This window comes from Anarhichas minor, unplaced genomic scaffold (assembly GCF_050575085.1).
Source record: "Anarhichas minor isolate MPS153535 unplaced genomic scaffold, ASM5057508v1 ptg000052l, whole genome shotgun sequence".
Taxonomy (NCBI): domain Eukaryota; kingdom Metazoa; phylum Chordata; class Actinopteri; order Perciformes; family Anarhichadidae; genus Anarhichas; species Anarhichas minor.
In genome coordinates this window covers 2,479,602-2,506,836 of record NW_027466498.1, presented here as the reverse complement: position 1 = coordinate 2,506,836, position 27,235 = coordinate 2,479,602, and the positions used below count along the sequence as shown (strand labels likewise).

The 27,235-nt window shown below is 42.5% G+C and overlaps 1 protein-coding gene across 2 annotated transcripts; it reads right to left on the bottom strand.

The window, feature by feature from the left end:
* Positions 1-1,343: 1,343 nt before the first annotated feature.
* akap1b (A kinase (PRKA) anchor protein 1b) lies at positions 1,344-25,510 on the bottom strand. Of its 2 annotated transcripts, XR_012947346.1 has the most exons (12): positions 25,208-25,510; positions 17,732-19,326; positions 14,884-15,008; positions 12,895-13,021; positions 12,630-12,757; positions 9,694-9,871; positions 8,820-8,970; positions 7,863-7,930; positions 7,624-7,697; positions 7,458-7,523; positions 6,310-6,446; positions 1,344-5,395 (listed from the first exon to the last, which is right to left on the bottom strand). XR_012947346.1 is itself a non-coding variant. In XM_076075435.1 (11 exons), exons 2-11 carry the CDS (start codon positions 19,299-19,301, stop codon positions 5,333-5,335), a joined length of 2,550 nt encoding a protein of 849 aa, XP_075931550.1. In that variant the 5' UTR covers positions 19,302-19,326; positions 25,208-25,506; the 3' UTR covers positions 1,344-5,332. The 2 variants fall into 2 exon arrangements, 1 of the variants encoding a protein (XP_075931550.1); XM_076075435.1 differs by lacking the exon at positions 6,310-6,446 and having other exon boundaries at positions 25,208-25,506.
* Positions 25,511-27,235: the final 1,725 nt, after the last annotated feature.

Below are 27,235 nucleotides of genomic sequence, written 5' to 3'. Positions count from 1 at the left end.
ATCCAATAATGCCAAATTATTTGGGGGGGCTGAAGAACATTTTAGGGCCCCCCTAAAATACTTTAATTGTATCCATAATAAAAGTTATTGAAGGAAACATCAGATTATGAAAACACAAATCTTTCTAATAAATGAAGAAAGTTGTTTGTGGTTTGTTGTTCAGACTACAATGAACATTTATTTAAACCAGATGTTGAATCAGAAAACGAATCAAATATAAAGCTTGAGTTTAATCTGTGATCCGTCTTCACTGTTTACATGTTGAACAAAATGTCATCAGTCCGATCGGCTGCAGCGTCCAATCACATGACAGATGAACAATGAGGGGGCGTGTCGGCCGTTAAAATACTTCCTGGAAGACTATTCTCGTGGGTCCTCGCTCATGGCTCCTCAGAGATCCCTCCTCTCTCCACCATCCAGCAGAAAATAAGAGCTTTGGGACGGCCGTCAATATGGCGGCGCAGAACAACTTCCGGTTTCGAGCGAGGATCGAGGAGCGAGGAAATGACAATTAAGAGACTTGGGATGGACCCACAGACTTCGAAGCCTCGACACGAAAGGTCACATCACTAGATTTCAGTGTGAAATTGTTCCCACTATGAGGTTAGACTTCTCTCATCATGCATTTCAACATGTCTGTAACAATAAGCTTTCTCAGATGGGTGAAAACACGTAATCTAACGTAATACATTCTAATACCAATAATTCAGTGTCAATTACAGTCGCATTTAGATATTGATGAAAGTATTATTACTGTTTTCAACATGGTGGCCAGGTCACAAATCTTCTCATTTTACAGCTACATACAGTAACATTTGTTTCAGAAAACTTTTGAGGCGAGAAATAGGCAACACTGTAACAACATCTTGATTTATATTTGATCAGCTCTGCCTAGTTTAACAGTTGGATCAGAGCTTCTCGTGCAGTGATTGACAGCTGCGTTACAGACCCATTGGCACTGATTGGATGGTTTCCTGCCGTTGCTGCAGAATCTTGCAAATGCCATTAGGAGCACTAAAAGGACGCAGAGGAACCAGATTCATATATTATCTGTCTCAGGATACAGTGACGGTTTGAGTACATGTGACAAAAAGTTATTTTCATCAGATCAGTTCATCCTAGAGTCCAAGTGGACGCTTGCGCCAACTTTAAAGAATTTCTCTCAAGGAGTTCCTGAGATATCGTGTTTAGAATGAAGCGGAGGGACAACCCGTGAACATAAGGCCTCCGAACACGACTGTCGCCAGCAAAAAACTGTTCTTTGGCCAACAAAACTATGTGACCAAGACTTGACATGAATCCTTTCATTTTAATGAACATGTGGGGGGAAAAAGTACCATAAACACTTTCAATAACTTTATTTTTTTTCCCTTAATAGATCTGTACAATCAACAAATCAAACTTAAGAAGAGCCTAGCAAAACTGGTCTGTACATGTTAAATGCTTTTGGGCAGACGACCTTAACACCCATTTAAATAATCAAATGATGACTTGTCTAGCTATGCAAACACTTATCTCACAGCTTGAGAACATTGATTGAAAAAGGGGAGGCAGGATGAACCAGAACAAACCAAACAGAAAAAAATACCAATAATGTTCCCTTTATACCTCTTTCTCTCCAGTGTTATAGAAAAGTACAGTCAAACATCTTATTTACAGAGAAATGAACAAAACTCTAGTTCGATTAAAACAATGTTTTAAGGTGTGGTGAGGGTTATTTATCTGGATTTAAAAAAGGGGGACAGACGGGATTAGACAGTTTGTATGGAACAGAGAGGAAGTATGCACACAAGCCAACAAAAGACAATATGGCTACTGCTCCGATTCCAGCACCAACATAAGGACACCTTCTTCAAGAACTCATAAATGTCTTTTATGTTATTCTTCGTCAAAATGCCTAATTTCCTTTACATCGGAATTCTCTCTGTTCAAGCACAATCATGCCCCTTTCCTCCATCAGCTGCCCTCAGGCCTGTTGAGTCCCTAACCAACCATTCCTGAGATACATTATTGACAAGATGTATTATTGAGGAGTTTTTAAAGTGTCATTTACATGTGTTATGTTATGCAGAGAACGTGCTCCGTTTGTAGTAGTGTTATATGGAGCACTTAAAGCCCACCCCTTTCCACATTCTGTCCTTCAATTTCAAAATAAAGCTGCCTTATTGCTTGGGTAACAGTGATTTCATTTTTCATTGAAAAGAGACTTAATAGAAAATAAGAAATAGACAGAGTTTATGTTATTTAGAATTACATTATTGTTATTATTTAGAACATTATGATTCAATGTCTGAAAAATAATGTAATCTATACTACAGTAGCAAGACTGGACTGAAAAGAAACTTGCAGGACTGTGGGTCTCCCTGCTCAGCAGGACCGTGTTCTGCGTAGTTGAGCTAATCCAGAGGGGTGTTTCATCAAAACATTACAAGGACGGCTGAAATAGATCAAGCTCATTTACAGTTTCATAAAGTCATAATTTTCTCTTAGGCGTGTTGAATTGAGGTGATCCGTCCTTCATGTCTGTGTTCTATCACCATGTTTCTATTAATCTGGCCACATTCATTTTGGGTTGTTTAGAAGAAAATTCAACCCTGGTTTGTCAGGCTCACTCAAGCCAAGCTTTTCATAATAAACAGCACTCAGGCTAACGTGACGATAGACCGCTATAATGGTCTCATCCAGAAGACTCGGTTTGTCAAACACAGTAAAATAATTGATTTGTTAAACTTGGATTACATTATGAGTGACACCATGCTCTTATTTTGCAATGAAGACATGCTTTTGAAGAAATGTAGAATTACACCCACACTGTGATCATTCTCAAAAACTAGAAAGGTTTCCATCAGGGGCCTGTATCACAAAGTGAGATTAGTGGCTGACTGGCTCATGTCTAAAGAGGCAGAGATTACCATGGTAACATATGCTGCACTGCTACTTCAGGAGATCCAATCACAATCTGTCAACTGCCCTTCAAACCAACCAGATCACTAGAAAAGGAGTCATCCCTCCCCCAGGATCCTGACTGTGATTCTCCTGGCCTATAGAAACATGACGCTCTTATTACTGTAGCCTTTTGAATCACTGTGGGTTAGAACAGGGCTTCTAACAAACAGCAGTGTCTATCTCACTACATAGTAATTAACTGTGACTTCATCTGCACTTTCATTGTTTCCAGACAGCGTTGATGCATTTACACTTATTCCATCACTTCAGAGCACATTAACATGACTTATACATTGCTGTCTTTTATTAGAAAATAGAACCAAACACTGTTAACTAGCTCCCATTCAATTATAAATGTTTTGGTCAGATAGACCTGATCAGCTATTATTACTTTTCATGTGCATCACACATCAGATTTGAGGTTTATTTTGGGAGAACTACATGTTAAAAGCCAAACATAATTTAGAAAGCCATCATTCCAACACGTATTTATATCCTTACTTTTAATACTTAAATCGTGTTTTCTTCAAGTTGTGCATTTCTACTATCAACATTTCTTTTGCTGCCTCAATAAGCCGCTATCCTCACCCGTGTCACCGTTACAGCTGTAAAGTGTTTTCTTAATACTTCAGTGTGATGAGCCAGCTTCATGAGACCAGTCATCCTGCATCACCAACGCCAGGCTCAGTGAAGCCACTGCTCCCAAAGAAAGCCAGTGGAAGTTGAATTAGCTTGTTGATACAGGCCCCTAAAATCTAAATTATGTCAACTTTCAGGTTTGGGTTGAGGACTTGTTGCTATGACAACTGATTCATATCATATTTAAGCCAAAGAAGTGATGAATCACCTCATCCACACGAAGAACAAGGCCCTGCTGTCTGTGGCGACACACACAGGTGGACAGTGAAGCTGCTTTACCATGTGCTCTAATGACACAAACCGGATTTAGACCAACAGTTAATATTAGGTCCATACTGACAAGCAGCACTGGAAACTAACTCTTGTGTAGTGCTTCCTTCAGTCAGTTTGGTGGTTCCCTCACTAACCATATGATTGTGGCATCCTGTTCTTTGGAATTATGAAACCAGAGGACAACCATGAGACATTGACCAACATGTGAAAATGAGTCGACAGACCTCTAGCCGCTTCGCTGTCCTTCAGATTGAAATGTTTGATCATTTGTTAGTTTTGATAGATAAAAAAAAAGAGCCAACTCAGTAATGGTGCTGTTAATTAGCAACATTTTCCAAGGAGTTGTCGTCGTACAGAATTGTCTTTTAACTGATTTTTTATCTCAACTGTGGGGATACTTAATTTAGAGGTGCCATCACACAATGGGAGTGGATCTTTACAGTTCTGTCAGTCTTTAACAAACAGCCCATCCGTAATGATCTGCATCGTCAGCCGTACGTTGCCTTGCTGACATGCTGTCTGAAAATTGCATTTTGGAAATGTTGAGTTAAGGAAATCTTGCCCAACTTTGAGCTCAAATATGAAAAACTGGTCAACTGCATTTTGTCTAGTACGTTGAAATCCCTGGCTCCTCGATAACGCAGTGCAAGTTGGTGGCGAAAGGCAGAGCAAAGGGAACCCGCTCTGTCCTCCGTCCTGGTTGGAGGTGGAGCAGCAGCAGCTCTGGACGTACACCCCAGAGAAGTCCATGTCTCTTAATGCACCACTGCTGGGCAGACCAGCTGGGTGCTCCACCAGGGACCAGCCTCTGGCCTTGTCTCCTCTGTGCTATGCTGTCACTCATCAGTCTCTACAGACTTTCTGCCCCCCCCCCACCACCACCACATTCTATCCAGACAAGAACCCCAAAATATCAGATAAATCTTCTTTGAAATGTAGTGAGCTACAGACGACGATAACCGAGGCATCAATGAAAGTCAAAACTGTTCACAAGTGTCGACAAGTCTGATGGAGGCATTTGTCCTTCCACACAGCACGATGATCCACAGTCAGAGAGCAAAGGCCCGGAGTAAAAATTAAGTTGGGATGTGGGAGGAAAAAAAATATTGGTTGAACCTTTATTTAGTTACAATATAGATTTAAAAATGTTTGTTTTTTTGAATTTATTTTTTAACAAGTACCTGTTCCTTTCCTTCTTTAAGTTATTTTTGTGGACAAGAACAAGAGGGGAGGTCATCTTATTTTGAAGCAGTGCTGTTCTTGTAGATTTTGCCTGAAAACAATTTTTAATTTCTTTTCAAAGAAATGGGGGTCAGGAAAAAAAAAAAAATAGGACAAAAAAGAGCAATGAAAGAAAAAACAATCTTCTTAGATCCACCGGCGTGTCTGGTGGGGCTGGGACCTCAGGATGACCCGGGTCCAAGACAGCTGTTCACAAGAGAATAAGGGGGTGGAGCTCAGAGCATGAGGGAGTTCAAAATCCATCCACCCAAACACCCAGGGCCCTCTCTGCTAGCGTACGGTTCACTGAAATCACCTGAAATGAGAAGAAATGCAATTGGTCAGGGCTCGACATTAAGGCTCGGTAATCAGCAAGCCGCTTAGGCAACAGAAAAATTAATGTGATCTTTATTCGGGACCAATATTCAGTAAAAATATGCCATTGGGAGATCGTCATGAATGCTTAAAATCACACTGTGAGCTTAAAATCCGTGTCGAAATCAGCAGAACTAGTTAACATTAACTGTTAGCAGCACAGTCCTACATAAGGCTACATAACGGAGCTAACGGCTAACGTTAACAGAGGATGCATTGAAGTGCATTATTATGTGTTCAAGCTCTATTCAGTAAATGAGTGTTGAATGAAGTAAATTATAAAGCGTGAAGATGTTTTTTCACTGCAACATAAAATAGATATTAGAGATGAATGATGACCTGTATAACTTCCTAACAGATTATTATACACAATAGAAACTACTAATGTCAAGAATGTAATCATAGCAAACAGTAGAGAGCAGAGAGCTAAAAGAAATAAAAAGCTCAACATTTTTCCCCCAGAGGAGATATTGTAGTAAAGGAACTACTACCGTCACTTTCACTGGTTGAAATGACAAATGTCACCAGCAGTAGGTCACATCAGCGGTCAATACTTCCCGTAAACTGTAACCTGATGGCTGGTTTGTGTGCTCTCTGCAGGACTCCGTCTGTACTCAAAGACTGTTTATGAGGTGACAGCAGCTTCACTCTGTGGCACCACCATACAACAGCCAGTGGACAGAGTGGTTTTTTGAGTCCCAACAACTCCAACAGAGCGATACATCTTTCGTCTAGTGGATCGTGCAATGCCAATTTCACATTATCTAGCTAAACTTTCTTTATCATATCAATAACTGAAAAGAAAAGGTGTTGAGGGCTATCTGTATTACAAAACAATGTTGCCTGAATAGCGACCTTTTCCACAGCTTGTTCTTTGGTGTTGGCATGTTGAGTCCGTAGGAGCTTCAGTTGATGCATGTCCAATGAGGCGAGTCATGCCTCGGGATAACATTTAGAGTTGTTGGCTTTTTTTGGTCCAATTGTTCAGATCCCTGTTGATTTGCATTGATTTTTCAATGTGCCTACATTTTCCATTCATGAGATAGTACGATTCTATTGTACGGACACAATTAGGGACCGTTTGTTTTTTCTCCAGCGGAAAAAGTCAGACTCTTTTGAAAATGCACTTTGGAGGTGCAACTTCTTTCAGCTGAGACGCTTTGGTTGCTATGATATGTGAAAACGTCGGCTCTGGATGAAGCACGCAGGGAGAGAGGACAGGCCTGACAGTCTATGGCTAATGAGATGTGCTGGGTGAGGAAACATCGAATAAAACACATTTGATCACGTCTCCATGCTAGGCTATCTGTCCCTCCTCCACTGTGATTGGATGGCTGGGTAAAAAGCAAAAGAGACAAGCGGAGCGTTTCACCCAAAGTTGAACATGAAAAAAAGAAAGACGGTGCAGCACTCAGCTCCTCGTCACGCTGCTGCCGTTTGTAGCATGGCGTCAATATGATAATATGTTTCAGAACTTACAGTATGCAACTTTATCAAGAGGAACACAAGTGCATTTCCTGATTACTATGCTTGGTGAAATAGTGCACCCTCTTTACAAATATGCAGATGTAACACGATCCCATTCATTCGTTATTTTCTGTTTATTGGATGTATTGATGCCAGCTTTCCAGAGACAGCTGTGGTGTAGAAATGTGTATGTAAGTGGTCATTTCAAAAAGGTATTTTGTGTGGCGGCAGGGCTTTACACCGCGGGGGAAGACGATGATATTTAGGGCACAATGGGGTTGGTTCAGGCCTTTATTCGCTGTGCGAAAGCTCAGAAAAAGGTGAAAAGGTGGGCTTTTCACAGCGGAACATTAACGTTCTGTGTACAGAAACATCTATTGACGTGTGAATTAATCGGACAAAGTAAAACCTCCCTCTGTGTGTTAAGGCCTTGCCACTGACACCCTCAACTTTAAAACTACCAGTACAGTTATACAACATAAATACCCGTAAAACTACAAGTACATGTCTAAGACGGGTGCATTGAAGCATCGTACCTCTTCTCCGACCATGTTCCACAGGTGGACCAGAGGGAGGCCTGTGTTGTTGTCGTAGTTTGACACCTTCACAGAGAGAGAGCGAGAGAGAGAGAGAGAGACATGGTGAGTCAGTTACAGTAGACCGACCCTCTGGAGTTCAGCTCAGCGAGGAAGGTGGTCTAACCTGTGCAAGCAATGCCACTCCTCTGGTCATCTCCTCCAGCGCTGCTGTGGCCTCTGGTGAAAAACGATCCTCTCCTGGTAACAGGGCATTTTAAACACATGTGAGAACCACCACACAGGAACAATAGTTGCAGCTATACACGACCTGCAGCTTTCAGATCGCAACATTAAGACACTAGAACTACTAGCATTGCTGTTGCAGCCGTAAGTTTGAAAATGGTGTCTTAAACAATGTTGTACCTGGAAGTGGGGCGATGTTGTCAAGCAATACTTCAGCCCCTTGAAATGGTAGTGTTACAAAATCAGACCTGGAAAATAAAACGGAGGAATCAGTAAAATAAAATCTTCCACAAATCTCATCCACAATGTCCCTTAGTCAGCACTTTGTTGAACCACCAGAACGACTGCTTTGGCTCTGCCTTCACCAGCTCCACAGTGCATCTCCTCCACACTTAGTAGTGAGAAGGTCAGGGTACACTGATCAATGCTGCAACAATCACATATAGTTAGAGAAGATGTTTGGAAGTGTGATATATAGCAATTTGCATTTGAAATTCCAAAATGAAAACATTTCGGTATGATTGCACCTCAGGAAACACTGCTATTTATTGACTTTGTGGAAATAAAGCGACTTAGACACTAAAGTTCTGAGTCTGACAGAGCACAACCACAGCTACACAGCCCGCTGCCAGGGACAAGACAGAATGCAGACACACCGGAGCTGTACAGGGAGAGGATGAGACCAGGGAGCAGCACAAAGTGTGTGCAGCTCTCAGTCTCTGGAATATTACCAGCACGATAGTGAATTGGCTCAAAATGCAGGAGGACCAACAACAACAACCAACAATCCCGGGGTCTCAAACTTCTCTCTTTAAAACTTGATGTTTTAAGTGAGAGATATTACAATATGTGTGATGAAGTTAATTTACTCAAAGTTGTGTGAATACACACACACAGCACAGTAGTTACCTGGACAAAGATTAGACTTGGTCCTGAACTGAAACTAAATTCCATAGACATATTTATTTGAAACGTATCTGGTCTAGAACTAGTCTTAATTCCAGAGAAGGCCCCTGGTGGAAGAATTTGGAATACTTCTCCCACAGCGAGTGCCACAAAGCAGAAGGAAACCATTTCCAGAGAAGCACTTGCATCCTGTTTGTTTGCATTGTAAATGGCGAGACCTCCGACACTCACCGTATTTGCCGTAGTGAGTCGATCTTAACTCGGTCGTAGCCTCCATAGTCGACGTATCTGATCTCCACTTCATTAGTTTCTTTATAGAAGGTGATGACCTGAGCTCTCCACCAGGCTTCCTCTGCCGCAGGAGCTGCACAGATCACACCCACTGGAGGACAAACGGACGATTTAAATTCAAAAATAATTCAAAAACATATTAAAATGATAAAGTTGAACTGGGATTAAGATTCCTATTTCAGTGATATTTTTTTCTACTTTTGTATTGGTTGATTGTTAAAATATTCACACTGAAGACAAATTTTCCTTTGTTGCTGCATTTCATGTCCAAAATAGAATTAGCAATTGTCCCTTGGCTGAGATTAGTTTTGTTTCGCTGACCTTCTTTATGGGGCCACAACTTGTTGCATATTTTAGACATTTTTCCTCAGCATTTGGTGAACCGAACCTATATCAAAACATCCGTTTACAAACTCTTACACAACTCTGCAGTATAACCCACATGTCATTTATCCATCATGTGCTCATTACTTCACAAACAACCTATAGTTTTACCGTTGTTCATTTACTTCAATCCAAAAACTTTTGATGTATTCATTGAGATTTCTGAAGAAGCTCTGGCGCATCAACCATACTGCCTTTAGCTGTAGTGTGGATAACATAGATATGACTATGGTGTTAGCTAGGACTCAAACGCTGGTTCCTTAAAAATATAATATATCGGTGCAATTTCATTTTTTTCTCTCGAATTTTCACGATTCGCTAGAAGAAAAATGCTGCTTGGCATGTTTACGGTGGCTGAAGATGCCGTTGTAGCTGCCCGTGGAGTGTAAGGTTTACTGAACTGCAGACACATCAGTGTGGCCATGGTTACCTTCAGCAGGGGAGGGCAGGGCAGGGGTGCCCGGCTGCGAGTAGCAGAGGAACATCTGCTGGTCAAGGCTGCGCAGAGCGTGGTAGGTGGGATGGGTGTGCTGCTGGACAAAGACGTGACCGGCTGACACGATGTTCACCACGATCACTTCAACGGTCACTCCACTGGGGAGCAGGAGCTGAAGACACAAATGACACCAGAGGAAGTGTTACTCTTCCATGATCCAGTGTGCATTCCCTTTGGCTAAAACCTACACTTCATCACTGAGAAGTAATACTGCATCCTAAATTATTATTAATGAGACCAGTGCAGTGCCAGAGTGCACAAAACAAGCTGAACCTTTTCTGCCGTGAAATGCACCGTTATCCAGGCAGAACACCTTGTAGGATGTAGCTTGTTATGCTGTGGTCATTTCACTGTCAGTGGTTGTAGAGTCCTGCCTAAAATGAGACTAAAGCCATGTGCAGTGTGTTCGTGTCTAATGAGCCTTGGAACTGGACGTTGTGGGTTGTACCGACTCTTCTCACCACGGCCCTGTAGCAGACTCCTGTGGTGTTTTGCCATGTGTCTACTGAGACGTCAGAGTCCGCTTACCGAATCAAAATACTGTTGAATCCCATAATCAAATCGTTTTAGGTTTGTTTGGTGAGGAAGGAAGACAAGTAATGAAGACAAATATGAACTATTTATTTCTCGGGGCATCCGACATAAACCGGATGGATTCCAACGGGATGAGGGGATATAGCTGCTTTCATTAACCTTATCCCGACTCATTCCTCCTTTGGCTGCTCCCTTTAAATGACTGTGGTTGTGCGTGGTGCCACAACATACAGCATCATGTTCTGTTTAACATTATCTGTTCGAGCCATTTCAATCCGGTTTCCGCTCACAGCACAGCACTGAAACAGCCCTCCTCAAAGTCACCAACGACCTCCTCCTCTCCTCAGACGCTGGTCACCTCAACATTCTCATCCTCCTCGACCTCACTGCAGCTTTTGACACTATCAACCATAACATCCTTCTCTCCCGCCTCGAATCCTCCCTCAACATCACCGGGACTGCTCTCTCCTGGATTAAATCATATCTCAAACAGACAACAGTTCATCAGCACCTCCTCCACTGCTCCTCTGTCTCAAGGCGTCCCCCAGGGTTTGGTGCTTGGTCCTCTTCTGTTCATCCTCTACTTGCTCCCTCTTGGTAACATCATCCGTCAACATGGTCTTCACTTTCACTGTTACGCCGATGATGTCCAGCTCTACATCTCCACAAAGGCCATTACCACTGCCACTCACTCCACTCTGACCAACTGCCTCACTGACATTAAATCATGGATGCAAACCAACTTCCTCAAACTGAACTGTGATAAATCTGACATGATCATCATCGGTCCCAAATCCCTCAACAAAACCAGTCACAACTTCTGCCTCACCATCGACAACTCCACTCTGTCTCCCTCCCCACACATCCGCAACCTCGGAGTCATGTTCGACAGCAACCTCTCCTTTGAACACCACGTCAAACAAATCACCAGAACTGCCTTTTTCCACTTAAAAAACATAGCCCGTCTCCGCCCATCACTCTCCTCATCTGCTGCTGAAACTCTGATCCACGCCTTCATCACCTCCAGAATCGACTACTGCAACAGCATTCTTCACGGCACATCATCCAAAATCCTAAATAAACTCCAGTACATTCAGAACTCTGCTGCTCACCCACACCTGTGACCACATCACCCCTGTTCTCCAGAACCTCCACTGGCTCCCCGTCCCACAACGGAGTGAATACAAAATCCTTCTCCTCACTCACAAAGCCCTCCATAATCAGGCCCCCTCCTACCTCACCGACCTGCTTCACCACCACACTCCATCCCGTCGGCTCCGCTCCTCTGATGCCAACCTCCTGTCCCTTCCACTCAGGACCAAGCACCGGACATGGGGTGACAGAGCCTTCTCCATATCTGCCCCCTCCCTCTGGAACTCTCTCCCCAAACATATCCGAGACTGCACTGACCTTTCCACATTCAAATCTCAAATCAAAACCCACCTGTTCAAAATTGCTTTTAATGTGTGACCTATATTGTGTATTTTATGTTTTTAGTGTATTGCTTTTATATATAATGATTTTAATGCAAAGTGTCTTTGAGTACTCTGAAAAGCACTATATAAATAAAATTTATTATTATCTTATCACAATCACTAGGACTGTACTGAATAGCTCAAAGCTTCATTCATAACGTTGACAACCTCAAAGCTTTGAATGTAGAAATACAAAGACTTTGGGTACATTTCCATAACGTTAACTCCTCTTACCAAGTTTTGGTGAGCAGACATATGGAGAACAGAGATGTGGGGGTCACCTCCATGGAAAAGAGACGGAAAACTGGTTTGTAATAAAGGATTCAAGATTCACTGGTGCTGATTTGGGGCTCAGCAGGGGGGGGGGGACCACTCCACCAGAAACAGAAACTCTGAATCATTCTAGAGACTGTTTTGAAAACATCTTAGTTCTGATAGTCTGTTAAGATTCCATTTGAATCAGTGTAGGGAAAAACCAGTCGATCATCCTTCAATCGTGGATAAATGATTCAAAAGCCAGTCGTCACGAGACTACCACATAACCGAGACTATTATAGAAGTTAAGGAACTAAAGGCATGGTTAACACTTCCCACTAGTTGTTCATAGCTTCTTATCACATTTGAGTGTTTGACAAGTTCACTCTGCAGGAGGACAAATAAAGAGATGCAAAAAAGCTAACTGCTGAGAAACTAGTACGTGATAAACTCCAACTAGCACTGTGATGTGGCTATAACGTCTTTGAAGCCTGGGTGGACATACGCCCTGATCTTTAGCCTCACTCTTCTGCCAATATATCGTAGGCTAAAAATCTGTCCACTTCAGTATTGGTGGCACAGAGCAGCCAGAGAGCCCACCCTTACCCAGGAGGTCATGGGAAGCGATGGCAATGTTAGTGGGGGCGGCGGCGGTGCATATAGGTTGGTCATGTCCAGATCTTTAAACTTCTTCCCAATCAAGGACAGGGCTTTGTCAACCTGCTGCTGTGTACCTGGAGAGAAACACAAGTGGTTCAGAACAGCACTGATAAAAAAACATGGAGGTCAACAGCTCCTTTGAAATACATCAAGATTTTTACCCCCCCCCCCCCCACAAATGGGATGTGGGGATCTAAACCCCCTAACTCACCCTCTATGTGGCAGATCTGGAACTCCTGTGTATAAGGCAGGGTGGAGATGTAGATCTTTGCGCCAGAGTTCTGCTTCAGGAAACTCACATATCTTCCCTGCTTCCCTATTAACCGCCCCACAAGATGCTGGTACAGGAAGACAGGTAGGAATGACAGGAACATGTTAAAATAACAGTTGATTCATACAAAACTGGAGTGGTAACATTTTATAAGAATGTGAAAGAAAATCTAAATCCTGTGTTTGAGAGGAAAACACGGAGGCCGAACGGCTACTTTAAAGGTTACTCTGAGAGACTCCAGAGTTCAGTATGGATACACCTGCATACTCCCACAAACAGCCCTGGCTCTACATACCCCATAATGCTGTCAACTCTGGAAAACTATTAGTTCCGGGTATATTTCTAGCAAGAGTCAGCATATGCATGAACAACTTTCCACCTTTCAGAGACAGATTCTAGGCTATTACATTCTATTAAAATGGATGAGGCTGGCGTTACTTTAGATCAGGGGTCACTGATTGGTGGACTGCGGTCCAGATCTGAACCCAGATGCCGTTGTATCCGGACCTGGACCTCAAACCAATCGATAATTGAGAATCATTACATTTTGACAGAGAGCTTCCATTTTAACCTGCGCAGCTTTTCCAAAAAGAGAAACGTGGACAGAGAGACCAGAGTCTTTAATAGACTCTTCAATGTAATTCTTCCCACAACCAGTTTAAATCCAGTGTTCCCACACATGAATCCACTGCCCAACAAAGATGTTAACGGAGAGGAAACAAGCGGTTTAATAACCACAGATGAGGTCCCTGCACACTAATTTCTCTTATTAGAACATAATATTATGTTTTTTTTGATTGACATCACTTCACCCTGAATGAACGGAATTTAAAGCTGCAGGGCAATTCAGTGAAATTCATTTTTTCTAAAATGTACTTTATTTTAAGCTGTTATGTAATTTATTCTTGAATGCATCCCTGATTTTACTTAAAATTAGACATTTATTTAACATTTATTGATTATTAGAGTATGTATTATTTATAATTCATCCAGTTCAATTTGAAAACTGACAATAATTATTATTGAGATATTACTCAATTGAACTTTATTTGAGTGGTTGACTACATACAGACGTTAATACAGATGTTAGGCTACTTCATCAAACGCCAGTTAGACATTACCGCGATGTTCTGGACCTTTGTGTGACGAAATTCTCTGTAAACGGACCTCGCTGAAGTTGGAGAATAACCCTGCTTTAAATTATTCATCTTAACAAACCAACAACGTGTTAGTCAGTCTCTCAATGGGAAAAGTGTCTGTGCCACAAATCCACTGGTTCATACATCTTAAGAAAAAAACCGGCCGATTTCCTAAAACAGCTGGTCAATGTACCATTTAGTAAACGTAAAAAGGTGAAAGAAGAGCATGTCAAGTTATTTGGGGCCCAGATGATGGAGTCTAAACTCAGTCAAAGTGACAATCTTTGCCCTTGGACCTGGCCATGCTTGCCACCTTATACCGTAAATCATTAACTGGTTGACTGTGTGACCATCAAAAAGGAGGAAAGCACCATTGACCCGACTGGAGTAGCATGAGTGCTGTGTGTTGTCTGCTCTGATTCTACCAGTCAAACATGTTCAAACCCACACATGCAATACAACCCCAACATTGGAGACAGATACCAATATTGACATTCTTTTTGGATTAAAACTGAAATTAGCCAAAAGTTTGTGCCTATATTCCATTTCATGAAACATGATCAACATCAAATATGAACTTGTTTATACCAAACTTTAGTATTTTGTTAGAATGTAAAAGCCTTTGTTATTTTTAAACATTCCACTGACACAGGTACAGAGGAAGCTGCTTGGTTCCAGTTCACACTGACAGGACTTCTCCGGTGAACTGGTGCACGCCGTGAAAGGAGTTGATATCATGTCACACTGATAACTTATGGTTTTACTTCGCATGCCCTTTGTACTGACTCACCTTCGGCACCTCAATCTCCCAGATGACCAGCTCAGAGCTCGAGGAGGCAGCGTGGTTGGTCTGGCTTTCCCCAGCACCCATAGTGCAGCCGCTGTCCACCGAGTCCATACTGTTCACATCAGATCCTAGACACAGAATCATCACCACCTTTAATATTTACAACATTAGACGTTTTCTACAGCGCGTCTGGTGCATCATTGACAGAAATCATCGCTTCAGTTGAGAAACATCAGCATGATACTGGAAAGAACAATATCTACAATTTTACATCACATGAAATCATTTCATTCAATCTGTGTGACTGCGTCACAATCGAAGCTTTCCATCCCCTAACAACTGCTTTAGATTAGAGATGCACCGCTATCGATACTGTTATCGGTTGATACTGTGTTCATGTACTCTTAAACTACTCCTGTATGCATTGTTGTGGAAACATGCAGCCACCTTCCCAGTAAGTCTCCCCTGCATTAACTAGATTAGCTGTGAGGTTGTCAGCTGTGTGTCTGCCTGGTGTACTCCGTCACGGTTTCAGCTAGTGTGTTGCAAGCTCCGCATAACTAATGGTAGTAGTATTATTATTAACAGTAACGTTATAGCTGTGAATGTAGCAGTGCAGCGCATGTACAGTTTATTGGTCAGTAAATTAATGCTGCAACTTCTCAAGATTCAAGGTCAGTCCCCATGTCTTGCTTGTCAGCCACCTGCTTTGTCTCAGCCAGCAGAGAAGTTTACAACAAAAAACATTTGGCCAATCATGCGTGCTTTGCTGATAAATGGACTGTACTTGCATAGCGCTTTTCTAGTCTTCTGACTTTAACACTACATGTCATTCACCCATTCATACACTGATGGCATGGGCTACCATGCAAGGTGCCACCTGCCCATCAGGATTTCCTAAGCATTCAGGGTTAAGTGTCTTACCCAAGGAGGAGCCGGGGATCGAACCACCGATCTTCTAATTGAGGGACGACACCTTCTACCTTCTGAGCCACAGTCACTTGTGTAAACATATCGGCGGTGGGTAGGTTTCACCCTTATTTACATGTTCACAGATGTATTGATAAAGTATTGGCTTTGTACTATTTTATTGCACACACAGTAACAAGTGTAGTTACCGTCAACTCAAGTATACTTCACCACAGCGGTGTCTCTGCTCATGCCTGTCTGTGTCTATGTGTGTATGTTTGTGTCTGTGTGTCCGTGTCTATGTGTGTATGTTTGTGTCTGTGTGTCCGTGTCTATGTGTGTATGTTTGTGTCTGTCCGTGTCTATGTGTGTATGTTTGTGTCTGTGTCCATGTGTGTATGTTTGTGTCTGTGTCTATCTGTGTATGTTTGTGTCTGTGTGTCCGTGTCTATGTGTGTATGTCTGTGTCTATCGGTGTGTGTGAATGTCTGTGTCTATCGGTGTGTGAGTGTCTGTGTCTATCGGTGTGTGAGTGAGTGTCTATCGGTGTGTGAGTGAGTGTCTGTGTCTATTGGTGTGTGTGAGTGTCTGTGTCTATTGGTGTGTGTGAGTGTCTGTGTGTCTATCTGTGAGTGAGAGTGTCTACGTGTACGTTTGTGTACGTTTGTGTCTGTGTGTGTATGTTTGTGTCTATGTGTGTGTGAATGTAGGGCTGGGCGGTATACCGGTTTTAATTTCCAGTATGATATGAATTTTTCATATACCTGTCATACATGCACAGCCGAAACAACTTCTGTCGCTCTTCTACGGGCAGCAAAATATATTGCTCGCGGCTGAGAGCGCTACAGTCGGAGCTAGTTGTCTTAAGTGTATTGAGAGGGAACCCTAGTCATGGTTATAACTTTATAATAACAATTAACAACCCACAACTAATGCTCTTTAACAGGGCAAAACACCATGACACAACAGTTTGTGACACAAACAATTTGTAACACTAATAATTGTACATTTATAAAATTTCCCCGCCGAACTGCATGCTGGGTACATCTCGCTAACAACAGTCTGCTAACAGCTGGGAGAGGCTCTGTCGCTCCAGTAACGTTACATTAAAGAACAGAAAAGAGCGATGCAGGATGAACAAAGACTGAACAACAAAAGGTATTTAGGTCAGACACATATGCAACGCTGATTACCGTAATATGTGTGGTATTTGTTATAAATGTACATTGGTACATAGAGGGTGATAAGAAGCTGTATTTGGAGGGGCTTAGGACCCAGGGGAATGTAGGTGAAGGAAACAGGAAGTGATGGAACGGAAGACACGCCACACAAACAGCTGTTCAGCGCTCACTGGCCGGTTCTTTTCTGCGTTAATTAATTAACGCTTTAACGCGGAAAAAAAAAATACTGCGATATACCGTGAAACCGCCAGAATCTTACAAAATACCGTGATATGCAGTTTTGGTCATACCGCCCAGCCCTATGTGAATGTCTGTGTGTATCAGTCTGTGTTTGTGTCTGCGTGTGTGTGAATGTCTATGTGTTTGTGTGCGTGTCTATGTGTCTGTGCTTGTGTCTATGGATGTGTGTGTCGGTGTGTCTGTGTGTGTGTTTATGTATACGAGTCTGTGTGTGTTTGTGTCTATGTGTGTGTGTAGTTGGAGGAGCTCAGCCCGACAGAGAGCAGAGCAGATGTGTGCTGCAGCTTGATAATAAATTACATCAAAACATAATAAAAAGCACCAGTAACGTCTGGGCGTATCAATACTACGATCTTCAACAATTTAGCAGGGGGGCCCATTTGAGGCCTAAACAATTGGGCGATATGTCGATGTCCGATTTATAAAACGCTCTAATAGCAGTATCGGCCTAAGTAAATGCAGTATCAGTGTGGCTGTACTCTGCAACACCAATACAGAGAATCAACAGATTGATGTCTCACCTCCAGACTGGTCCGTCTCCAACTCGCATGTCCCGTGAGCTCCATTCCTGAGGCCCATTCCATTGAGTCTCTTTCTCATCTCGCACACAGCCACCAGGGAGTTTTCTTCAGTTGCCTCCGTGGCAGTCTCCAGAGATTGAGGCTGTGTGGCTTCTTTTTCTGACAAGTCTGTAAGCTGGATCACATCAATTTGGTTTTTGAACATGCTGTTCTGGAGGTCCTCATTGCTGATGCCATCCTCAGAGTGGCATGTGCTGCAGGCCGAGTCGTCGGCCAGCACTGCTGCTTCATCACTTTTCAGTTTCATGTTTAGCAAAACGGTACTTTGTGCTGCTTGATGTGAGGGTGTTAGCCAATGGTCTCTCTGTGCATGGTTTGTCTGATGAGCCCTGTGACTGACCTCAATCGGCTCCCATACTGGAGCCGAGGAGCATCCGTTCGGCATCCCTTGCTCTCTGGCCTCTCTAGACTCATTGCCTATCTGAGAGGGGCTAGTCAGTAGATGGTGGTGCTGCTGTGCTGCTGCGATTGGCTCCTGTTGGGAGCACAGTCTGCCGGTAACCAGTGGTGTTCTGTTACTGCAGCTGGGCTGTGTGACTTGGCAGCTGGTGACACCAAGGATCTCCAGGGTAGCTGCTGAGATGACCTCAGTTATGAGTCCAGCCGCTAATCGTTCCAGATCCTGCTCCTCTCCATGGCCGCTGTGTACCTGGATGTCCTCTTGGGTCTCTGATATGGTGGTGATGTCTTGGACCGTTGTCAGGGCTGTGGAGGTCGGGGTCAGGGAGGTAGGTGTGCTGGTTAGAATGTGTTGGTGGAACTCCCGCGCTGAAGGGGGTGTCTCTAGAGAGTCTCCCTCTGATGGGATCACTCTCTGCACTTTGGCTGGGGTGGCTGCACAAACAACCAGCTCATCTTGCATATTAACAGTGCTGTAGTGCTTTGCAACTTCCCCTTCTGGCTCCGGCCTCTCTGCATCAGAAAGGTGTGTTGTTGTGGGGGAGGAGCTGGTGACTTTGGTAGGCAAGATGACCTCTTCTACTGTGGCTTCTGGAGCACAGGCTGGATCTTTGACTAGGTGCTTCTCCAGCTCTTTTACCAAGACAGGCATTGAGCTTTTATCTGGGTCCGTGTGGTCTGTCAATGACACCTGCAGACTGTCTTCTTTGCCAGGTGATAGCAGAATCGAGACTGAGGGTTTATAGACTTCCTCTTGTTTTATTCTGTCAAGCTGAGGGGCAGCTTCTTCAGAATTGGGTTTCATTGAAGGTGCTGCTTCAGTGCCATGGATTTGGGAAATATTCTCATGTTCTGTTCTCAGGTTACTGACCTTTGGGGGTCTGTGGGTGGGGCTTTCTGTGTCATTTGTGGGGGATACAGTGCCTTTCTCAACCAAACCGTTGCTACCCTCTGCTGGAGATGCTCTAAGACCCGGAGCTGTTGGAGCCCCGTCTGGGCTGTCATGGCTGATGAGCCGCTCTTTCTTCCGCGAGATGTACCACCACCAGCCGATCAGTGCAAGGACTCCGGGCAGTGTGTAGGGCACAACAGAGCGTAACCTCAGCGGCATTTCCTCAGGACACTAACAGCTACACCTGAAAGACACACATATTTGTATTAGTGAGGGAAAAGTGGTCTGGATCTGCCCGTTGATTGCATGCTGATGGAAGGGTTAAGCTTTAGTCTTTCACTACGGCTGGACCTGAATATTTTATTATTTAAATACTCTTTGTGAAAGGTATTCCGTTTTCAATTTTGGTAATCAGATATTCTTTTTTACATATATGGATTAGAAACGCGCTTAAAAACCTTTTAAATAACAAAAACAAAGTATACAAACAACGATACTATAGAATAACAATCCTTAAAAATGAATGCATTTAATTAAATTGAAAGACAGGTGTAACGCTATGCCGTCCATCTCAGCTGGGAAATGTCTGGCAGAATCCTAACAGAGTCACGTCATGAGATGAGCTGAGCCAGAGCGCTCGTCACCGTGCTGCAGCGACCGACAAGTAAAACAAGTCCTCCGCTCACTGGGTCCTGCTGGTGCTGCAGGTCGAGTCGATAACACCTCTCTTCCATCATTACGAAAATACTGAAACGCAAATGCCGTTTGGAAGTGCCGCTCTGGGGCTCCCTGTGGCTTTGGGTTAAGATGGCGACCATGAACCAGGGCATCCCCACTTTACGTCTGACCAGGAGCCATTGGCTTGGGATATCCCGACTAACAAAAAGGTACAACTCGTCTCTCCCTGAAGATGGCAAAGAAAGTAACAGGCGAATCAAGGAATGTCAATCTAACCCAGCCAGAACTTCCTACAATCAGTCTAAGGCAGTGTTCAGACTGCAGCACGGGTGCCACAGCAGAGGGCTTTAGCGTCGCTAAAAAGTGGAACCAGTCACAACGTTTGCTGCAACATGTCATTCAGCAAGACGCAGCATTGGCCAATCAAATACATCACCACATTCCCGATTGATTCCTCTGTAACATGAACGTCACATTTCTACTGTTCATCTTGCTACCTTCGCAACGAATGATAAAATAATTGCCATGTGTAAAATTTTGTTTCTGCATATTATCAATTCCAGCTGAGCAGTTCTATATCTCTCTCCCTCTCTCTCATATGCATATGTCTTACTAATGAAAGGATGGCAAGAGAGAGAGAGAGAGAGAGAGAGAGATAGATAGATAGAGAGATATATATATATATAGAGAGATATATGGACTTTTGACCTCTATGGATGCTGGCACTCCCACCTGCTCTTTAGAATCAACTGTTGGCCCTCTGCAGAATCCAGGGATATACTTTCAACATTAAATAGGCAATCTCAAAGATTTTCATTTAAATAAATGTCTGTTAAGTTCCTATCACCAAAGGAGGCAACACAATGGTGATTGAGCATATGTCTTACTAATGAAAGGATGGCAATATTTTTATGTTTGCAGTATAACAAACTGGGAGTCTGTGGCGACACTCGCATAAAACCCCCGCCGTATTACAGTTTTACTCCATTGTATACACACAAAAAAAAATGTAACTATGCACACAATTCTGAAAAATGCCCAAGACTCCAGACTGCTAAGTGTAGCGGACCCCAGCCGGACAATGGTGAAGCGTACTGATGTTTCCAGAGGCCTCTATTCATGTTCAACCGTTGACCTTACTTTGATGAACACAAATTTACTTTTCTCTCCTTATGACCTTTCTCCAGAAAACACCGTAAGAGCTACAGAACAGAAAACATAAATGAGCTCTTACGAGTTTAAACATTCCTTAAATGACATTTAAATATACATGTGAGCATTAATCAAACATTTTCTCTCTCTGTATATGCTTCTCAAAAGCAGACGTTAAAACCGAAATCCAGCATTAGCTTAAAATTACAGTTTAGTCATTTAGCTATATCTGTTAAGCTAACATTAGCATCTAGTTGAAACAGTAATATATCAAACACACAAAGCATATGACAAGAAAAGCAAGCGGTGGAGCGACATTACGAACACAATAACGATCCAGCTATGCAAGGACATGGTCCCGCTACAGACAGTGGAGAAAGACGGGCTCAGAGCAATGATTAAAACACTGGATTCAAGGTACGTCTTACCGGGGCGACAATACTTCAGCCAAACTGCTGTCCCAACATTATAGGAACAAACGAGCACACCCTATAGTAATCCCTATAAACCCTATACGTTTGACTAAATACCTCAATACCGATATTGCAACAATATTCTACAGTTGACCATTGGTGCTTTCACAAAAATATTTATGAGATTTTTGATAATCATCAGTAATGTGGAATAATAAATGGTTAAAGGCAAACAATAAAACAGCTAACAGAGTCTGGTAAGTTCAGAAAATGACATCACGTTACTGTAATGCAGCCTTTAAAACCAGGAAAAGAGAACACTTCTGCCATATTACAATATAATGATGGCCAAAAGCTAAGGCAACATTCAGTCTCATATGCCCAGCCCTAGCTTTGGTATCAGCTGATACAAAGTACTGATCTGATACCAGTGTTTAATTAATAAGCCTCACTCTGTGGAAGTGACCGTTCTTTACGTGTAAGTCAACATCATGCTTGACTTGGGCATTGCTTTCCTTACTTTCTAAAACAAAATGTTCAAAGATATTAGGGATTGATATTTCTCCCAAAATGAGACTCTGTCCCCGGGAGCAGAAGCACACGATCCCGATCAATCCTGGGAAATTTAAGGTTCAACTTCAGCTACAGTCAAAAACACATCGGGTATCTTTCAAGCAACACTAAATGCAACAAGGAGAAATTTGCATAAAGCTATGGATTCCCAACCTGACAGCATAAACTTGACACAGGAAACTAAACTTTTAACTTCTGAAATAATCATTGAAGTTGTGCTGATTTTCCTCGTGTGAAAATATGTACAGTGCAAAAAAAAAAAAAAATGCATTAAAAAATATTCCAGAACTGAATCAAAATTTATATTCAACCCAAAAAAACTTTTCATTCACTTATTTTTATTTTGAATACATTGCTGTATTTTTCAATGTTGAAGACCACAACTTGAACTTCAGGTTCAATTTTTCTTTTCAAATGAACAAAACTTTTGACCTGGATTTAGCTCCATATAAACCCTAATAGATGTAAATGTACTGAATTGTTCTTTATTATTAAAATACTAAATCCTGCAACTTGATAAGAAATCTTCACATTTAACATTGAAGTATAAACCTTTTTAATGCTTTTAATAGACCGGTCCCATTGTCACTGATGCCCAATTTAGCTATGATATCAGTACATCCACTAATCAATAATTGATTAATCATTAAAAATACATTTGAAATATATATTTACACTATATTTATAATTGACCTTGGTTATTTTACAGCACAACCCAATTTAACTAGGTCATTAATCACAAATCAAAGACTGAACAAAAAATGATTGTATTTAAAAATCACATTCACTCAAAATTGCTGCTCAAATGTCCTGCAATATGAATTCAGATAAGACTTGCAGGGCACTTTAAACAAAGCCTAAGCAAACAATTGATAGAACTGTAGCCTGCAAATATCTTTATCAAGTAAAAAAATATAATGGACTTTCCCTGAGCTCCAAGAATATAATCATATCCATGTGAGACAGGTGAGTTGTATGTGCAGCATGTTCAGTGTAATGCCATTCTGACAAGTCAGCAGTTCAGTCCTGCAATGATTAATATCATCTGCGATGTTAAATGTACCAAACGTAACACAATTCAATATTAAATCAGCAACTGAACGGTCCATGTGGACACCTAAAGGTCAACAGAGAGGTCCTGATGAGCCTGTATACTGTACATGTGCCTATGCAATGGTGGCCCACACTCCGTTCACCTTGTCAAGGTTACTAGAGCAGTCCAGCAGTCAAACTAATCTTGAGCTCTCTCCACAGGTCACACCGTGTTCATTGGTGCTTTCCTTCATGATTCAGCTGACCTCTGCTTCACAGAGGGAGTGGTCAGGCTGTATTTACATGTCACAAACCATATGACTGCTGAGCAAAGGCAACCAAAGCAGCTCGCACAATGGATACGGAGCAGCGGTGGTATACATTTCACACTAACACGCTGCACTAGTTAAATGTGACATCTTAACAGTCCAGCAGACGTAAATTGTACAGTGGCCCTGATTACCGCACAGTTACACTTCAGGAGACTTCAAGGAGCCTGTGTGTGTCAGTCCGCCGTCTAATGTTGCATGCAGTCTGGACAACGATAGGACCGAACGTACAGGGGCTCCACTGCAAGAGCCAAGTTTGAATCAACCAGCGTTGATGTTAGCCACAACTAGCTACAGGCTAATCCTTCAATTTAGTTGACCGAACCAAAGCTCAGCGAGAGTCGTATGAATGCATTTTACAATCCCATGACACGAAGATCATTTTCACTTTAACTGACGATGTTGTCTTATGTTCACGAGGGCCATAACACCAACTATAAACTACCTAATGTAAAAACATTTAGTGTTAGCTAACGTTACGTGATAATAACCCACAATGAGACGCACAATGTGGCTCACAACACGTGCCGTGTTAAAATTATTAACGTTATTTTACAAGACCGCGTCGTGTAACGTTCCGACCATTTCATCACAACATAGACCGGGTCATGGGATGAGCTAGTTGGTTAGCAAGTTCCGTTACACAGACCCCAACGTGAAACTACACTTAGCATTCTGGTATTTTAATGCTTCCTCACAGTGAGGTAACGTTAGCGGAGGGTACGTTATGCTATTACACTATGCGTATCCAATACGACTCGAGGCTTTTTATTCATAATTCACGCGAGGCCATTTACATTTGTATACCTCAACAAACAAGCACTGCTGTTGCTAACATAATATAATATACAGTCTATGAGTACAACCCATCTTTGAGAGAAAATAAGCGGCGGTGCGATAAGTTTGCAAACAATGACAACAATTCACAGAAACTAACTTGATATTTGCCGCTAGGTGCCTCAATTGAATGGCGAACTTGTCAGAACACCCACAGCAAAACGTATGTCCAGTACTAAAGCGCACAACGTTTAGCCTGTAGAATTGGACGTGTGGACCGAAAGATGTACACTGGGAGTTTGGCTCAACATGGACTGGAAAACAATCCAGTAACTCACCAGAGGTGGTTGTGACCTAACGCTAACGTTACACTACTGGGAATAAAGCATGGCTGGTTGGGAGGCCGCAGTGCATGATACAAAGTATGAAGTTAGCAGGCTAGCCCCGCACAGTGGTTACAATGCTAAACCGTCTATGAAGATAAACACGCACATTACACTATGATGAGTCGATTACACAATTAAATCCTCGTGTATATCGCCACTTTAGAGTTTCATTTCACCGACTGACCATCGCATTAGGCCACCACATAAAGGCAATGCATCACACAGCTTCAAACGCAACCAAATACACCAGTGAGGGCTTGTCCCAGACTGACGCAGGGTTTAAGGACGCTTCGGGAGTGCTTCTGTCCTACATGGGCCTCAGACCTTCGTGTTAGCTTACTAGCCGACCTGGCGAAAATTATAGATAACTACCTTACATTCCTACTACTGCCAACCTATAAGCATTTGTTACTTTTCAAGGCACATGACCCTGTTAGTGCATGGAGACCGCACGAGAAAAGGAATTATGGTAATCTAAATTACACAACAGGGAGAGAAGCTAGCTTGAGTGTGCCGACTGTTAAATTACAGAAAGATGTGCAGGCTAGTTGTTCAATGACAAGGGATTACTGCGATCAGTTGATCAAACAGTAAACCATAGACAGCTTGCAGATATGAGTGGAAATATCAACGAATGGGATTTTGTACACAGTGCGTGTGTTGCACCCCTGTGAGTTCATTTGAACTAAGTCACGCTGTGTGACCATGATGCAGATGGCTATAGGCTTGCATGGTCTTTCCCCTTCATTGCTGCATGCCCCTGCAGAGTTTTTTAATTTACTTACAGTGTTTTAGGGTCCTCGGTGCCGCCACGATGAGAGCGATAGTGATAATGTGAGTTTTTCAAACGTGTCCCTGAAGAAAGTCAGTCTCTCTTCCCCACGTGTAGACCGACGAGCACCAGTCTAAAAAAACAGACTAAACAGCTGGTCAAGTCTCGCGATACTCAGGCGTTGAAGTCGTTTGTAGTCTCGCGTTAACTAAGAATGCAGTAAAGTCACCTTTTTCAGACATGCGTCCCTTTACGTTGATCTGATGGCTATAAAACATGATGTCTAAATCAGCGCCATGGGCACTTCTACGTCAGAAACGAGTAGGCAATATTACTAAGTCCACATCACTTCCGTCACGACGCAAACGCCCTGAGATCAACATCAAGGCTGCAACAGCACAAGGTTAAACAGAGAGAGAGAGAGAGAGAGAGAGAGAGAGAGAGAGAGAGATATGCACCTTCTAAGATCACTGTAATATATATATATATATATGTATATATATTATTTCAGTAATCATGTCACAAAATGAGGACACTAGGAAACACCGTGAAAGAGCCAAATTAAGGTTGGTGAGTAGATCTCGTAGAAGTTATTAGAAAACGTTTTTTATGGACCTATATGACATGAAAAATAGTTACCGGACATAACTCCAGTTCTATGAGTAAGTGTGGCGTCAGACCCGGAGGCAAACATAAATCATTAGATTTCCGTGAGCGGGCCCAACTGCTGCCCAATAGATGCAATCTTGAACGAGCAGGGCGATGCAAGTAAACACAATACAAACATTGGGGCTGAGCCGACTTTATGGGGGTCAAGTCTTTGATAAACTATCTCTATTTTGATGCTTTTTTATGCACTCAGGCACGTTAGTCTCATGCAAAGTAGCCTATATGTCCAATGTCAGATTAATTGTAAATTGTGATGTCAAAAATATGTACGCTCTGCCATTTCTCTACTGTAACGTTTGTCTCTCATTGCTGACCAAATGCCAGCCGTGACGCTTTCATCCTTTTATCCAAGGTGCTTGGGGGTTGGGCTACTGTTGAACCTGCCGTTACTTAGCAACCAAAATCTGCATGCTGCAATGACGATGATGATTCAGTTGAGGTAATTTAGCAGTGAGCCTCACTGACTAAATTAAACAAAGTCAAAACAAAGATAAATTAACTTTACATCCCGAACTGTAGCTTTACGGCTTGCTTTGTCTGTGTCAGTTTGGCTGACCTTTCATCCTGAAGTAAGTCAAATAGTCTGTGGGACAGTTGGTAAAACTTTGGGTAATCCTGCCCTATAAGAATTAACTTCTCCCCCATATATTCTTCATAGACTGAAATTTACAGAAAGAAAATATATTTGCCAGCTGTAATTGGTTGTTCCATGTCACATGACATGTGGTGCATTCCAAAAGTGGAACTATTTTTATCTCTGGATGCAGCTGTCGCGTCCTGAAAAATTAACGCATGGGAACTCTTGCCCATTGCAACAGCATAGCTCTTGCTTTTGAGAGCGCATTCTACATGTCTATATTGACAGCAATGGACTTCAGGGCACAAAAACATTACATGTGAACGGCCCCCTTACACTAATCTGACATTCAAACATATTACGGTTGTTCTTTTGAGTTTCACATTGATTTCTGTGAGCAGGCCCAATGTTACCATAATAGGTGGCACTGGCACATGAGTATTTTTGTCGGTCAAAACAAATGCAAAGAATTTGATTTAAATCCCTCTTGTAATCGTACACCACTGAAATATTCAATTTCACTGTGAAATACAACATAGTACAGAAGTTAAAGAAGCTAATGTTGTGATGTCAGCATGTGTGAAAATGTCTGGCGCAAACAAAACGGAACAGCGGCTGTGTCAGCCAAAGAAGAGACCGTCTACGAATCTTTATACCCGGAACCACCCCAGGCTCAGGTGTGGTTCATCAGCTGACGATCAGCATCCTGAAAGACATGGGAGGGCGGGCAGACAGGAACAGTCAGTGGAGAGGAGGGGTCGTCACGCATTAAATAAAAAAACATCAGGACGTCTT

What these genes read in the sequence shown, in the direction of transcription:
- akap1b (XM_076075435.1), bottom strand. Translation starts at nt 19,301, where the DNA reads ATGCCGCTGAGGTTACGCTCTGTTGTGCCCTACACACTGCCCGGAGTC. An exon ending in CCTGCCCTCCCCTGCTGAAG is followed by an intron (nt 8,971 to 9,693) that starts GTAACCATGGCC and finishes TTTGTCCTCCAG; the next exon opens with TGGGTGTGATCTGTGCAGCT. An exon ending in GGAACATGGTCGGAGAAGAG is followed by an intron (nt 5,396 to 7,457) that starts GTACGATGCTTC and finishes TTCTCATTTCAG; the next exon opens with GTGATTTCAGTGAACCGTAC.